The 12,700-nt window shown below is 33.0% G+C and overlaps 1 protein-coding gene across 2 annotated transcripts; it reads right to left on the bottom strand.

The window, feature by feature from the left end:
* Positions 1–1,537: 1,537 nt before the first annotated feature.
* Positions 1,538–12,133, bottom strand: LOC130635833 (uncharacterized). 2 transcript variants are annotated; one of them, XM_057445322.1, is made up of 12 exons: positions 11,796–12,133; positions 6,356–6,422; positions 6,141–6,257; positions 5,864–6,028; positions 5,396–5,647; positions 4,949–4,995; positions 4,510–4,623; positions 3,985–4,156; positions 3,448–3,547; positions 2,661–2,767; positions 2,426–2,557; positions 1,538–1,891 (listed from the first exon to the last, which is right to left on the bottom strand). In XM_057445322.1, exons 1-12 carry the CDS (start codon positions 11,882–11,884, stop codon positions 1,769–1,771), a joined length of 1,485 nt encoding a protein of 494 aa, XP_057301305.1. In that variant the 5' UTR covers positions 11,885–12,133; the 3' UTR covers positions 1,538–1,768. The 2 variants fall into 2 exon arrangements, with proteins under 2 accessions (XP_057301305.1, XP_057301306.1); XM_057445323.1 differs by lacking the exon at positions 11,796–12,133 and adding an exon at positions 6,608–7,255.
* Positions 12,134–12,700: the final 567 nt, after the last annotated feature.

The raw sequence follows: 12,700 nt of genomic DNA, 5'->3' as shown, positions 1-12,700 counted from the left end.
GTCATCATGTTCTCCAAAAAAATCAAATCCTTATGATCTTTTTATCTTTTCATTTTTTATTTGCCTAAAGTTATTATAAAAAAAAAGTCTAAAAATTGTTCAATCAGCTTCGACTATGTGTAAAAAACAGGTAATGTTTTTGTAATGAGAATAAAACTCTCTACATCTCGTACATAAGAATCTAGTATAAGTAACAAATTACAAGCCTATGCCTGGTCGAATTTCGCACGTGAAGAAACAACTCATAAAACCAGTGAAATAAGATGGAGGGTACTTGCAACATAAACTGTAGAAAACAATATAAACAAAAAACTACAAGCGCACCCAAATCTTACCTTACAAGGGAAGACATGAATTCGGAAAAATAAGTTGCAGAACAGAGTGCGATTTATATTTACAAATTTGTCTCGTTTTCGCAAACCTAAATTTCTTATATTTTAAAACCAGGACAGGCATTTGGAAACTTTTATATTTCAATTTACCTTTTTGTGCACTGAAGGCATAGCATTACAATCAAAAGAATAGCTATTCAAGGTTAATAATTCGCAATCCCTAATTCCGCATTTTCCACGGATGTCTAGAATCTATTTGGAACCAACGTAATTAACTAAGCTCTCTTTAGGGATATCAAAGTCCTTCATTCAAAAGATCAGATAGACGCACACGAATGTGTCAGAACAAATCCCTTAAATTCAAGCCCACCAATTACCCACAATACAATTTCTCAGAGAAAACCCGAAATTAAAATCAAACAAAAAACACAAAGCCAGCGTGATCACATCCTACCCTCTTGAAAAGTATGAAAATCAATTATGTTAATTTGGGTAAGAAAGGCCATTCGCGTTTAAAACAAAAGATTTCCCGATAATGAACAAAGAACAATAGAAGTAACCTATCAGAAAGTGCGGTCAGTATTCAGACCGCAGGATTCTTTTGAGACACAGCGTGATTTTCCCACCCTAACTATTTTGATTTTCCGGTGATAAGAAAAATTATGCTGGGTCTCCTGGCTATTCGCAAACCTTAATTTCTCAATTTATTTGCTTAACGTACTTCAAAAAGTGACGCTAAAATGTAGTGTGTTTATGATGAGTGACTTCCGCAGCAAAATGATTTTGATGAGAACAGCATGTATAGGAAAAATATACTAATATAGGCAGCTTTTTTATAGAAATTTATTCTAAACTTTATCAAAACTGTACAATAAATTATAACACAAGAATATAGATATAAAGATTTGTATATATTATATTTTATATGCTAAAGAATTTAAAAGCTTCTGGGTGCGCCATTTAATTTGGAAGTTTCAGAAAAAAAAAATTAAACAAGAAAAAAAATGGAAACAAAATCTTTTACTAGTCAAATTTACATCGCTGCAGAAAATATTTTTTAACGACACACCCACTCTATTCGAACACACAATAAAAAAAAGGCGAATAGACACGATATACAGCAAAACATATACAAAAATTTTTAGTTTTTAAACAAAATCTTTAATTGTTGTCAAGATCTCCCTGTAAGAAAATATAGCTGGACGTAACAATATATACAATGAGTACAGATAGATTACTCGATTCACATTTTTTTCTACATTCTCAATCCACAAAAGTATATTAACTTGAAAATGTCTCTCCTAGTGAGATGATCCAAAAGAGTTACAATTATTTCCCATTTGATCTTCTTACATATTTAAAAATAATGTTTTAAGTTTATTCTCCTTGCTTACTAGCTTGGGATAACCCAACGAAATAATTTAAATATAACTTGTTTACACCCATTTACTTTCCCCTATGACACGTCCTGTTTGAAATAAAAATATTAAGAACTGCACACAAACGATCAACACGCCCCACAGATATCTTGGTTTTACTGGGATCGTGAAGATTTGTGCCTAAAACAGAAAAAACAGCACTTTGCATGAAATTAAGAAATATGATTTACAAAAAACAAGAAGCAGTTTCGCGCAAACAAAGTATTCAAGAGCTTACTTGGTCAGGTTAGCTTTTTGGAATACTAACTTTAAAAACTCCAAAACACGGGGGATCTCCCTAAAGCGGACACCTTACCTTCCTTAAGACGGACAAAGAAATTTCCCCCGAACGAATTCATTAGGAAACTCTCATAACAAAACCTCTGAAAGCAGACACTCTAAAGTGGACACATCATAAAGCGGACACAGAAAAAATATTTTTTCCTATTTATTTCTTTTCTAAACAGGAGAAGGAGTCTAAGAGAAAGTCGGTGTCAGTGCAAAACATGCCGGTACTAAATACAGGATTTAACCTCTCAAAGCAGACAAAGTTTTTGGTACCGAAAATTTCGGGCTTTATGGAGGTTCCACTGTAAATGTTTGCAGAATTTATTTTGCAAATGGCTTTTCTTAATATTTCAGCGAATGTGGAACAGTGAGAAAAAGAATTCCTACCTCTAGCTCGACCATGTTAAGAAAATTTAAGAAAGAATCAATATCTAACTGCGTATGAGACTGGTAACCAAACACCCTGATGGAGAGTACTTTTTCTTTCAGTGTTTTCGAACTTGCAGTCAACAATGCAGCCTGAAGAGATTGAAAATTGTAGCACATTCAGAACATATAAATATAAAAATCACATACTGACTTCCACCATGTATCTATTCTAAAAAAACAGTTTTGTATTTACCTGCACGAGAATAAAGATCAGCATTAACCCCCACTGCACAGCCACCATGGCTCGATACACAACAACAACAGTGGGCATTTGACGATAGTTGAACAGAAGGATGATTGCTGGAATGGAGATGTATATAGAATGTATAAGTATGATATGGCGTATATTTTTTTGAGTTCTTTAACTTTTACAGAAATTTATTGTACGAGTCTTGAGGCGAGTAAATATGTGCAAAGGTTGAAGAACGAAATAAATAAGCGACATAATGTACGATATGTGTATCTAACAGTTTTTCTATATCTTGCAATCCGAATATTGAGAATTGCACTCCAAATCGGAAATATGATGTATATATTCTTCCTTTCAGCCAATCACGTTCGAGATAATTTTTGTGCTAGTGATAAAAGAATATATTTGCATCTGATTATCACTAAAATGTCCAAGTTCTTTTTTATAAATTCATTTTTAGCCAAAACGATGAGGCCGATAACCGCCCCCTTTCGATGTGATGCGCTTGGGTTGGTACTTTATTTATATTTATTTCGATATAGTACTTGAACCAAATTTTTTGTTTAAATTTTTACTTTAAATTTTGGGGCAATTTGGTTGAATGCAACTTATTTGCAACAAACCATGCATCTGAGCAATATTAGAACTTTTTTTTCATTTGAAATTTTTTACTTTTCGCAGTAATATTTTTTGGTTTCTTGCACATTGGCCATTTCTTGAGTTTATCAGATAAACGCACTGCATTAGCTGTACCAACTGCGCATGCGCATGTTAGCAATGTGGTACTTACTTATAGCCACTACTATGATGAGATCGAACACAATACACGACATGCTTAGTGATAGTAAACCGTTTAAACGATCAAAATGTCTTTTAATGTCCAGCACATCCTAAAAAACACATCAATTTTATTTGGTTTATCGAGACAACACTCCTAAAAATGTCATCTACTGTACTATGTTATAACCCCAGAATTTGCAACCAATTTAACGAGAATGCTATTTGTATAAATTCAAATTCTTTTTTATATAACAAAGCCGATAAAGAGAGAATAAATATCAACTTTGAAAAGATGATTTTAATTTTCTACACATTTTTTCTGAGCTTTTTGTAACAAAGTTTTTGCATAGAATCAATTTTGGACAGGTGTTTTTAATTCTCTAAAATCTCTCTATGCAGAATTAAAAAATATAAATTTTCCTATCCATTCGGCTTCATTTACTTGCATATTCTGGAAGATCGCAAACGCAATAGCGTCACATGGTGTAAATCATTAACCTTCTGAAGGCAAACCTTTTAAAATTTAACAAGTTACTCAAATGTATACCTTCATAGCAGCTTTCAGTTCAGTCGATTTCTCTTCTAATCTTTCGGCCACACCTTGTATGTAGAACTTCAACAGCTGACATTGACCGCAGTAACTTAATACCACAGCTAAATTTACACAGTTTGAAAACACACCAGCTAACACAATCAAGGTTGTTATGGAATACATAATCCTGAAAGTTAAAGTAGGGTTCATGTTGATTTTTAAAAAAAATATTACAAATAACAGGGTGCTTCGCTCTGTGTAATTACAAATCGTTCGCAATGATGCAATATACATCTATAGGATTGCTAACTGTCCTAATATTTTTCCTTGTCAAAAAAATGTTATACAATCAAAACTTTTGAAAAAGATTTGAATGTAAAGAAGCTTAGTAATTTTTATTTGCAGGATCAAACACAGGAGTTCACAACTTCTATAAAATACATTACTTGTTAGAATAATGCGTTCTAAACCTGTTATCGTCTCGTCATATCACTGTACACAGTACACAACAATAACAACAACAGCATATTTATTACATACCTAGGTCTATCAGCAGTTACTCCAGAAGCACAAGAAAATCCAAAAGCAAAAAAATAAAACACCATAGTTCCCATTGAGCAGACTAACCACAACATACCAACTATCAAATAAGTCCTAAAAATAACAAGGTAGCTAGAGATTTTCACAACTTTTATCCATTTTTCATTTGGGAAAATATTAGTTATTCTAAATCGCAAAGATAGAATTATTAGAAATTTCAAATGAAAAACAACACAACAATATTTGGAATCGCAAAAGCAAAAAGCTGTTCACATAGGGCAAACATTGGGTATTTTTCTGGCCCTTCTAGATAGGTTTCTGTAACATTCTGCCAAATTTTAGTTTTATAATATTCTTTCTAGGTTTTGGTGTATATTTAAGTTATACACTACCCATCTATAATCAGACACGAAGCTGAAAAATTAAATTGAAATCTCACCTCAAATGTCTTGTGATTTTACTAGGATGATTACTTTGTAGATATACCTATACAATAGCAAATAGTCAAAACATATAAACAAACTAAACAGTTTTCAATAACCAGATACATGAAGAAATACAGTCCCTTTATAAAAAACCCTTAATATAATGTGTATATGCTTTTTGACATAAGAACACTAACTTGGAAAAAGCCTTTAAAATTTCTTTTTTAAGCTTAAAGATGTTTTTAAAATCCATCTTAAAAAAGAAAAAAAAAGTGGCCATGCAGTTCTAGCATTCTTATGAAACATTTAGAGTCTACAAACCAAAATTTGTTCTAAACTTGTGAAAAATTACTGACCAATTTTATATAGTTTGTTCTCTTAATTTATATCTGGCCTGGTCAAATAAAATAGGGGTTAAAGAATATTAGTTAAGAAAAAATAAATAAATAAATAAAACAAACCTTTTCCATCAGAGCGTATAATCCTTCATGTTCCTGCACACGAAAATGATAAAACCCGATAACAAATGCCAAAAAGTGAAGAAAACTGGGAACAATATACGTTCCAAAAACATGTTGACATGGATCCAAAAAAAGCGGTGCAGGTGCAATGTGTGTTTTGTTGATGTCATAGACTTTTGAAGCTGGAACAAGTTGAGACCAATTATGACTTGTGGTGTTGGGATTCACTGTGGGTGCAAAAGTAGGTGCAACCTAAGCAGAAGATTGTGCATAAACAATATAAAAGCAACAAACTTAGTAAAGTATAGTCAATTTTTCTTAAAATTATTGGCAGAGATTAGTTTGAGCAACCTTTTAAAAGATTTACATATTGCAGGGAATCTTTTGTTGCTTGGTATTAAAAGATAATTATAAGTTGTACTATAATCATAGAGGTTACACTGCAGAAAGAAAAAAATTAAAATGTACCGTAGGCGTGGTGGTGTCCAGTACTAACCGACCATTACATGTGTAAACTCGAATAACATACCAAAATAGTAATATACAAAAAGTAAGAAAAGTATAAAAATAATTCCATATATCAATACACCATTGGCCGCACTCTGCTTCTTTTCCAAATGGTCTCCATGCAATCTGAAAAAATGATACGATAATTTTGATATGTTTGCCACAAGGTGGACGATTTACTTCACCGTATTCTCCAGCTTTTTCATGTAAAGAAATGTAAAAATGTAAAGAAACTTACCAAACATAACAATTTATAATAGGGAATGACAACATTTGATTTGCATTTGTTCAGATTGTAGGTGACTATGTTAGTAACGAGTAACTGTCCTGAAAATGAGCCTTGATAGTCTCGTATCTAAATGGGGAAGGAAAAGTAAAATAACACACACGAAATATAACAAACAAAGACCGCTGAGGAATCTAAAAGCAAGCTTAAAACATTCTTTTACATACCACGACTCCACTTGTTTCAAAGACATCGGCATAACTTGAATTGAGGCTCTGGCTGGTGTTACTATTACTAAAAGACAGTAATTAATTTTAACTTTTGCACGAAAAGTTAATACCGAGCATAAAAATACTGGTGTAAATTGAGAAAATATAAAAATCTACATTCCGTGATATCTTAAGTCATATATATAACTCTGACCTTCTTATATATCTTATATAATTTTATAAATAAATAATCTAAATATATAATCTCACCTAGAGTTTAATATAAAATTGTTTGTTTTTCTTTTAGTTGTTTCACCTTCAAAAAAGTCTTCTTTTAGTGAGTAGTAAGTTGGAGTCATTGTATACAAAAAAAATTAACCATGCAATTACATTTAAAGTTTAAGCTATTTTTATACATCATATATCAAGGCAACATTGGAATAAACAAAACAATGGGTGTAACATAATTTGACTACATTGCATAATTTCACAATAAAAATCAAGATCAGTTTTGTTTTTCCTGTTAAGGATGCGTTTTTATTACGTAATTACGTCCCGTTAAGATAACAATAAAGTGGCAAGAATACAATACTATTTACAAAGTAAAAAGTATGCTATTTTAATCACTTAAAAGTTAAAATAAACATGCCTAAACACTGTGATCTAGTACAAACTAGGTTTTTTTCATTTGTGAATTTTTTTCTTGTAAACTGATGGAAACAGAAAAAGTTGCATTAATTTTTCGATGTTGTATCTATTTTAAAAACAAATAAATGTAACACCTGAAAAGTTATAAATTGAAAATGGAGGAAGTCCTATGTTTTTAAACAGAAAACCTTCACAACTTTGTAGGCATAATAAACTTTAAATTTGCACCAGCAGGCCTATCAATAAAAGCATGTCACTTTTCATGCCCTAGCCAAATTTTGTTTAGGATAAGATTAATTTAACGAAGAAAAAACAGCAATGTATATGTTTTTTACAAAGATATTAATTAGCCCTTTAACTTTTTGTGATAAATATTTTCCTTTTTTTTATTGCTATGTTATAAAAAAATTTTTTTTGTATTTTTTAGCACCGTATTTTCCAGTATATAACCTGCGGGTTATAAGTTGATTTTTACGACTTCCACTGTTGGTGCGGGTTATATGATGTTCAGGTTATATACCGGAAAATACAGTATTCTTTTTTACATTAAAATAAGTTTACAGTCTGCAAAATATATTACATAACAGTATAATCAAACGGTTCTTTGATGAAAAGACAAACACAATCTTGTACATGGTAAAAAATGTTTAAGGGTAATTAATTCATCTTGAGGGCAAAAAATTCCTCTTTTGAGGGTAAAAAAATCTTCCTAATTTTGTATATTTCCGTGCACAATTTAAAAGAATAAAGCTATAGCCTCCCACAAAAATATTGAGACAATAACATCTTGGAAAAAGTTCAGAGAGTTACTTCCTTTGTTGACTAGCAGAGTCCTGTCAATTGAGGTGAAAGATAGGTTGTATGAGGCCTGTGTAAGAAGTGCTATGTTGTACGGTAGTGAGACATGGGCAATGAAGCAGGAAGATCTTGACCGTTTAGAAAGGAATGATATGAGAATGGTTAGGTGGATGTGTAACGCCAGTCTGAGAGACAGAATGAGTTCAGATGAGCTAAGAAGCAGGCTAAGTCTCCGTAGAATTAAAGATGTTATCCAGATAAGAAGATTGAATTGGCTGGGGCACTTGGAAAGAATGGAGGATGATAATTGGGTAAGAAAGTGTAGAGACTTGATAGTTCTTGGGGCAAAGCCCAGAGGCAGACCGAGAAAGACTTGGCAGGAGGTTATAAGGACAGACTTGATACAGAGGAAGTTGAGTTTAGATCTAACACAGTCTAGCTCATATTGGAAGAGGGTCATTAATATACCCCGTCCAACCCATGCTGGCATGGAAAACGGACGTTAGGCCGAGAATGATGAATGATGATGATGATGATTCTACAGAGTTTGCAAAATGCATCAACTCACCAATTCGCTGCAGTTGACAGGCTAAGGTAAGACGAGCTAAAAGTGCACTTTCTTATACATCACTTTTAAGGAATAATCATGTTATGGCCCACAAAAGCCGTAAATTTAAGAAAGATGACTATGCTGAAATCAGTGACAATTAGTACATTTTGAGATTGAGATATAACCAAATAACCTCTAAGACTGATGTAAGCTCTGTCAAGTTCAAGTTTTGTGAATCTAGTATAGAAATAGCCGATGTAAAAATTAGTGGTTACATACGGAAATTTTGAGACGGTCATTTATAAAGATGTAAATACATTCAATTACTCAGTAGGCCTACCAGACGACCACACTTTTTATATGTGTTATCACGCACCTCAAATTATGAAAACTGAATAATCACTCTCCTAAGGCAAGACGCGTAAAATTCATCATGCACCTACGACAATCGAGGCGAGTGAAGTATCACTTGGCTGCTAAAATTCATATGATCAGGACTGTCCCTCGATATTTGTGAGCCTACCCATGTAAAATATGCACATCTATCTATTACTTGTGGGGAGGAACATTAAAATTTGCAAAATTGACAGGTTTGCATAGCTGGCTAGTTTAAAAAGTTTCTTCTATCCTCGTCTTAATTAGTCTCTCAACTTAATTTAATTTTTTTTTACTTAAAACAAATTTAAAAAGAATAATTCAAACTAAGATATGTTAAAATGTGTTGAGGAAACAACTTGATTTGTGCCAACAATCCCATATTATAAGACAGAATTTGAAAATGTTGTAACAACTCATGCATTGAAAAAACTAGATAAAAGTCACACAAGCATTGCAGATTGCAGGTTAAGTAGATTAAAAACACAAAGATAAACAAAGAAATACTCTTTAAATGACATGTTCATGTGAACGTATGTTAATACTTTAAAGAAACATATACATGGTCGTTCAGCATATATATTTTTATGGTAATATTTCGACCTCCATATTGGAGGTCTTCATCAGACTATACAAAATTTTTTAACAGTTGTCATTACATTAACATCAAATCAACGTCACTGCAACGACTTCCGTTCAAGATACGCGAACATTGGCTTCCAGAATTTCATCGTCACATACTGACTATCGTCTAGATTAAGACCATGTTAACTACGCGGTGACGTGTCCTGGAACTGTATTTCCAATGCTTCACGTACCTTACGATCAAATTTATTAAATTCTTCTTAGGCATTTTCGCAGTGTCCCAATCATAAATTAAATTTGCCCATTATGTAAAGCAGCAAAACAATACTATAATATCACATCATTATTACTACCCTTTAATTTTCTTTAAAAAACAAAGTTTTTAAGAGAGTCTAAAAGCTGAAGGAAGAGATTTTAGCATGACAATTTAGTGCAAAAGTGGTCCTTGTGATAGTAAAAATGCTGGAAGTACTTAGGCTATGTTGAAAAACTGTCTTCTAGAAGCTTCTGATGATACCCGTGTGTATGAAAACGGACAAGGTAGATAGAGACAGACCTAGTAGTGAAAATAAAAGAAAAAAAGGACACAAGAAAAGAGAAAACTGCATATAGCACACAGCGATGTATATAGCAAGGTCAGAAGCTGAGGAAAAAAGATTTGTAGATGTCTTGAAAGGGAAGATTATGGCAATAAGCTGTTCAAGGTAGCAGGGCTAATGAAGAAGACTAATTAAAATGTTGTAGGTGAGAAGTGTTTACAGAGGTTGTTTAACACTGGGTTTCATTGAGATGAGGAAAAATTTCCCAGCAATGCCCCAATAGAGAGGCTAACTATGCAGATCAAGATAGAATAAGTAGTGGAGGTTATTAGGAAAATGGAGATTGGCAAGGCTGCAGAAGTGTCAGCTGCTGTTGCAGAGACAGTAAATACAATTGGATACACTGGAGTTGAGATTATTATAAGTCTTGCCTACCAGATTAAAATTGTAATAGTGGTTGATACTTACTTTAAAATGATAGAATGCAATCTGATTTAGCTTTAGGGCATGGTACTACAAATGAAATATTTTTACTCAGAAAAAGTATTCAGGAATTGCACGCCTGGAACCACAGAAACAATTTTGGGCATGTGAAGGACTGTACACCCAGCCTTTTTTATTGACATTTTTTACTTTTTAAAAAAAAACTTTCTGTGTGGTATGTAAAAAGATTTAAATATTTTTGGATTTGCAAAACGTTTTCTGAACATGATTACTTCCAGGAATATTCAGGACCGTGCTCACCATGTTAAAGCATTTAAAGCTACTTCTATTTTGGCTCCTTTAAACTGTCAATAAAATGTATATTTTACACAGATAGTAAAAATGTTGCAAATTAAGTTTTTTGTGAGGGTTCAGTTGAGGGAAGAGAAACTAACATGATTTCCCTCAGTCTTAGATACAATGTTCTTGCTTTTTATTAATTTTTAGAATGGATACAGGCTTCTTGGGCAAAATTCTGAGTGTTTTTTTTAAACCATCAAACTCAACAAAAAAGCCCCAATGGAATTTGCACTGTCTTCTGATAAGTTGCCACCTTCACTGAAAGCATTTTTAAAATGTGTATCCAGATGGTGATCCAGTGTCCCCCAGTGGAAACAATCAACTAACTATAAGTTTTTGTGATTTTCTGGGCTAGCCACTTTAAATATTATCATTATTAATTTATTAGATGGGAGGTCAATCCCTAGATGGGGGTATTTTAACTACCCCTTATCAGGGGGGAGAGAGGAGGGTGCCAATAAGCCGCAAACGCCTGCATATATAAGGACGAGTTCAGGCTACTTCTTTAATTAAATTTGCAGTTGTCGTTTGAAACCGCCCGCACTTTCCTGAACTCGCCTGGAACATTCCCGAAATACAATTCCTTGTAACATACCATGCAGATGATATTTGGAAGAAGGCGCTTGAAGACAAAGGAGATAATAAAGTTTATATGTAAGTTACTTATCAAGTAAATCTTATTATAAACTATCAAAAACAGTTCTTTGAACTTACTGCCACATAGTAAGTTTATTTAATTTTTATAGCTTTTTTGAATCGTTACACCACCATAAAAAAATATGCTGTGTTTGCGTCCTGAAGACCCCACAAAAATGAGTCGGTCAGGCGGTTGTGTGTATTTTTTCCTGGAATTTTCAGATCGGCGCAAGCAAATTTTTTCCCTGTCTTTTTCCGACCCACTGACTCAGGTTTTTATTACCAAAAGTGAGTCGGTCAGAGGACGCGAACACAACATATTTTTGACGGCTTTAGTGTCTGTTTTTTTTCTTTCTCTGCCATTGTTTAAGGTCTATGCTGGGTTTTTCGGGCAAATACTTGATTTTTTTATTAAAACGTCGAACTCGCCTGAAAACGCCCGCACTTTTTACGGCGAATGCAGCTTATCGGCAACCTTGTGGGGTAGAGAGGCAATGATGACGTGTTTTCAACACAGTGCAATTAATAAGTGCAAAGCACCTACCTTGAAGCAAGATTAGAGATCTCTTCATGATCAGTCATTATTTTTTGTGATTTCTCTTTCTTAAGCTGAAAGTAAAGCTTCTTTTTCATGACCTTGCTGCCTTTATAACATAATCAACATCATCATATATATTTATATATATGACGCCTCCTCCTGTCACTTTATGATTCCTGTGTATGTGGTGTCCCCTTGAAAACACTTTAGCACCAGATTGAGGTTAGTAAGGCGAGAAACTTTGTAAAGTTAGCTATAAACTTCACTGCTCAATTATTCAAGAAATACGCGCTACTGCTCTGTGCCTTGATTTGGTGCTTTTCGTTGTGTTGGTTAAGGAAAACTCTAATAACAAGTGCCAGGTTGGAGGGCCTATTTTGCTCGGCGACTAACTTAAGAAATTCGAGTAGCTGACATATGGAGGTCATTCTTGTCTCGATGATTCATGAGACGCGCGAAAACTGCGCACACGAGATTCGGTTTCTCTTGGTTTGCGTTATAATTTTTAATCTATGATCTATTATCATGGAAAAAGACCAAGCAAAGATTGATTCAACCGATTTTAAAAATAGGTGAATTCACTGTTTTTTTTATTTTATTTTTATCTCTGTTTATCGTGAAAAATAGTCATTTTTGATATACTCGTGTTGTAGAATATGATGGAGAATGACTATTTTCAAGTGACGAAGAAGATGATTCGTTCTTTAAATCTGATGCGATGTAAAGAAATATATTTTTTATTTTTGTGTTTATACATTATTAAAATTCTTCTACAGTAGCTATAATAGCGCGCATTTTATTTATTTATTATAGAGATGAAATTTTAAAAATACAAAAAAATCATGCGCAATCTCGTAAAAGAAAACTTGGTAAATCTATACAATAAATTAATTATTCATGATGTTTTAATT

This window comes from Hydractinia symbiolongicarpus, chromosome 3, assembly GCF_029227915.1.
Source record: "Hydractinia symbiolongicarpus strain clone_291-10 chromosome 3, HSymV2.1, whole genome shotgun sequence".
Taxonomy (NCBI): domain Eukaryota; kingdom Metazoa; phylum Cnidaria; class Hydrozoa; order Anthoathecata; family Hydractiniidae; genus Hydractinia; species Hydractinia symbiolongicarpus.
This window is presented reverse-complemented; position numbering and strand designations above follow the sequence as displayed.

Coding starts and splice junctions, on each gene's coding strand:
- LOC130635833 (XM_057445322.1), bottom strand. CDS start 11,884: ATGAAAAAGAAGCTTTACTTTCAGCTTAAGAAAGAGAAATCACAAAAA. Junction 5,648..5,863: donor TGGACACCACCACGCCTACG/GTACATTTTAAT, acceptor TCTTCTGCTTAG/GTTGCACCTACTTTTGCACC. Junction 2,558..2,660: donor TGATCTTTATTCTCGTGCAG/GTAAATACAAAA, acceptor CAATCTCTTCAG/GCTGCATTGTTGACTGCAAG.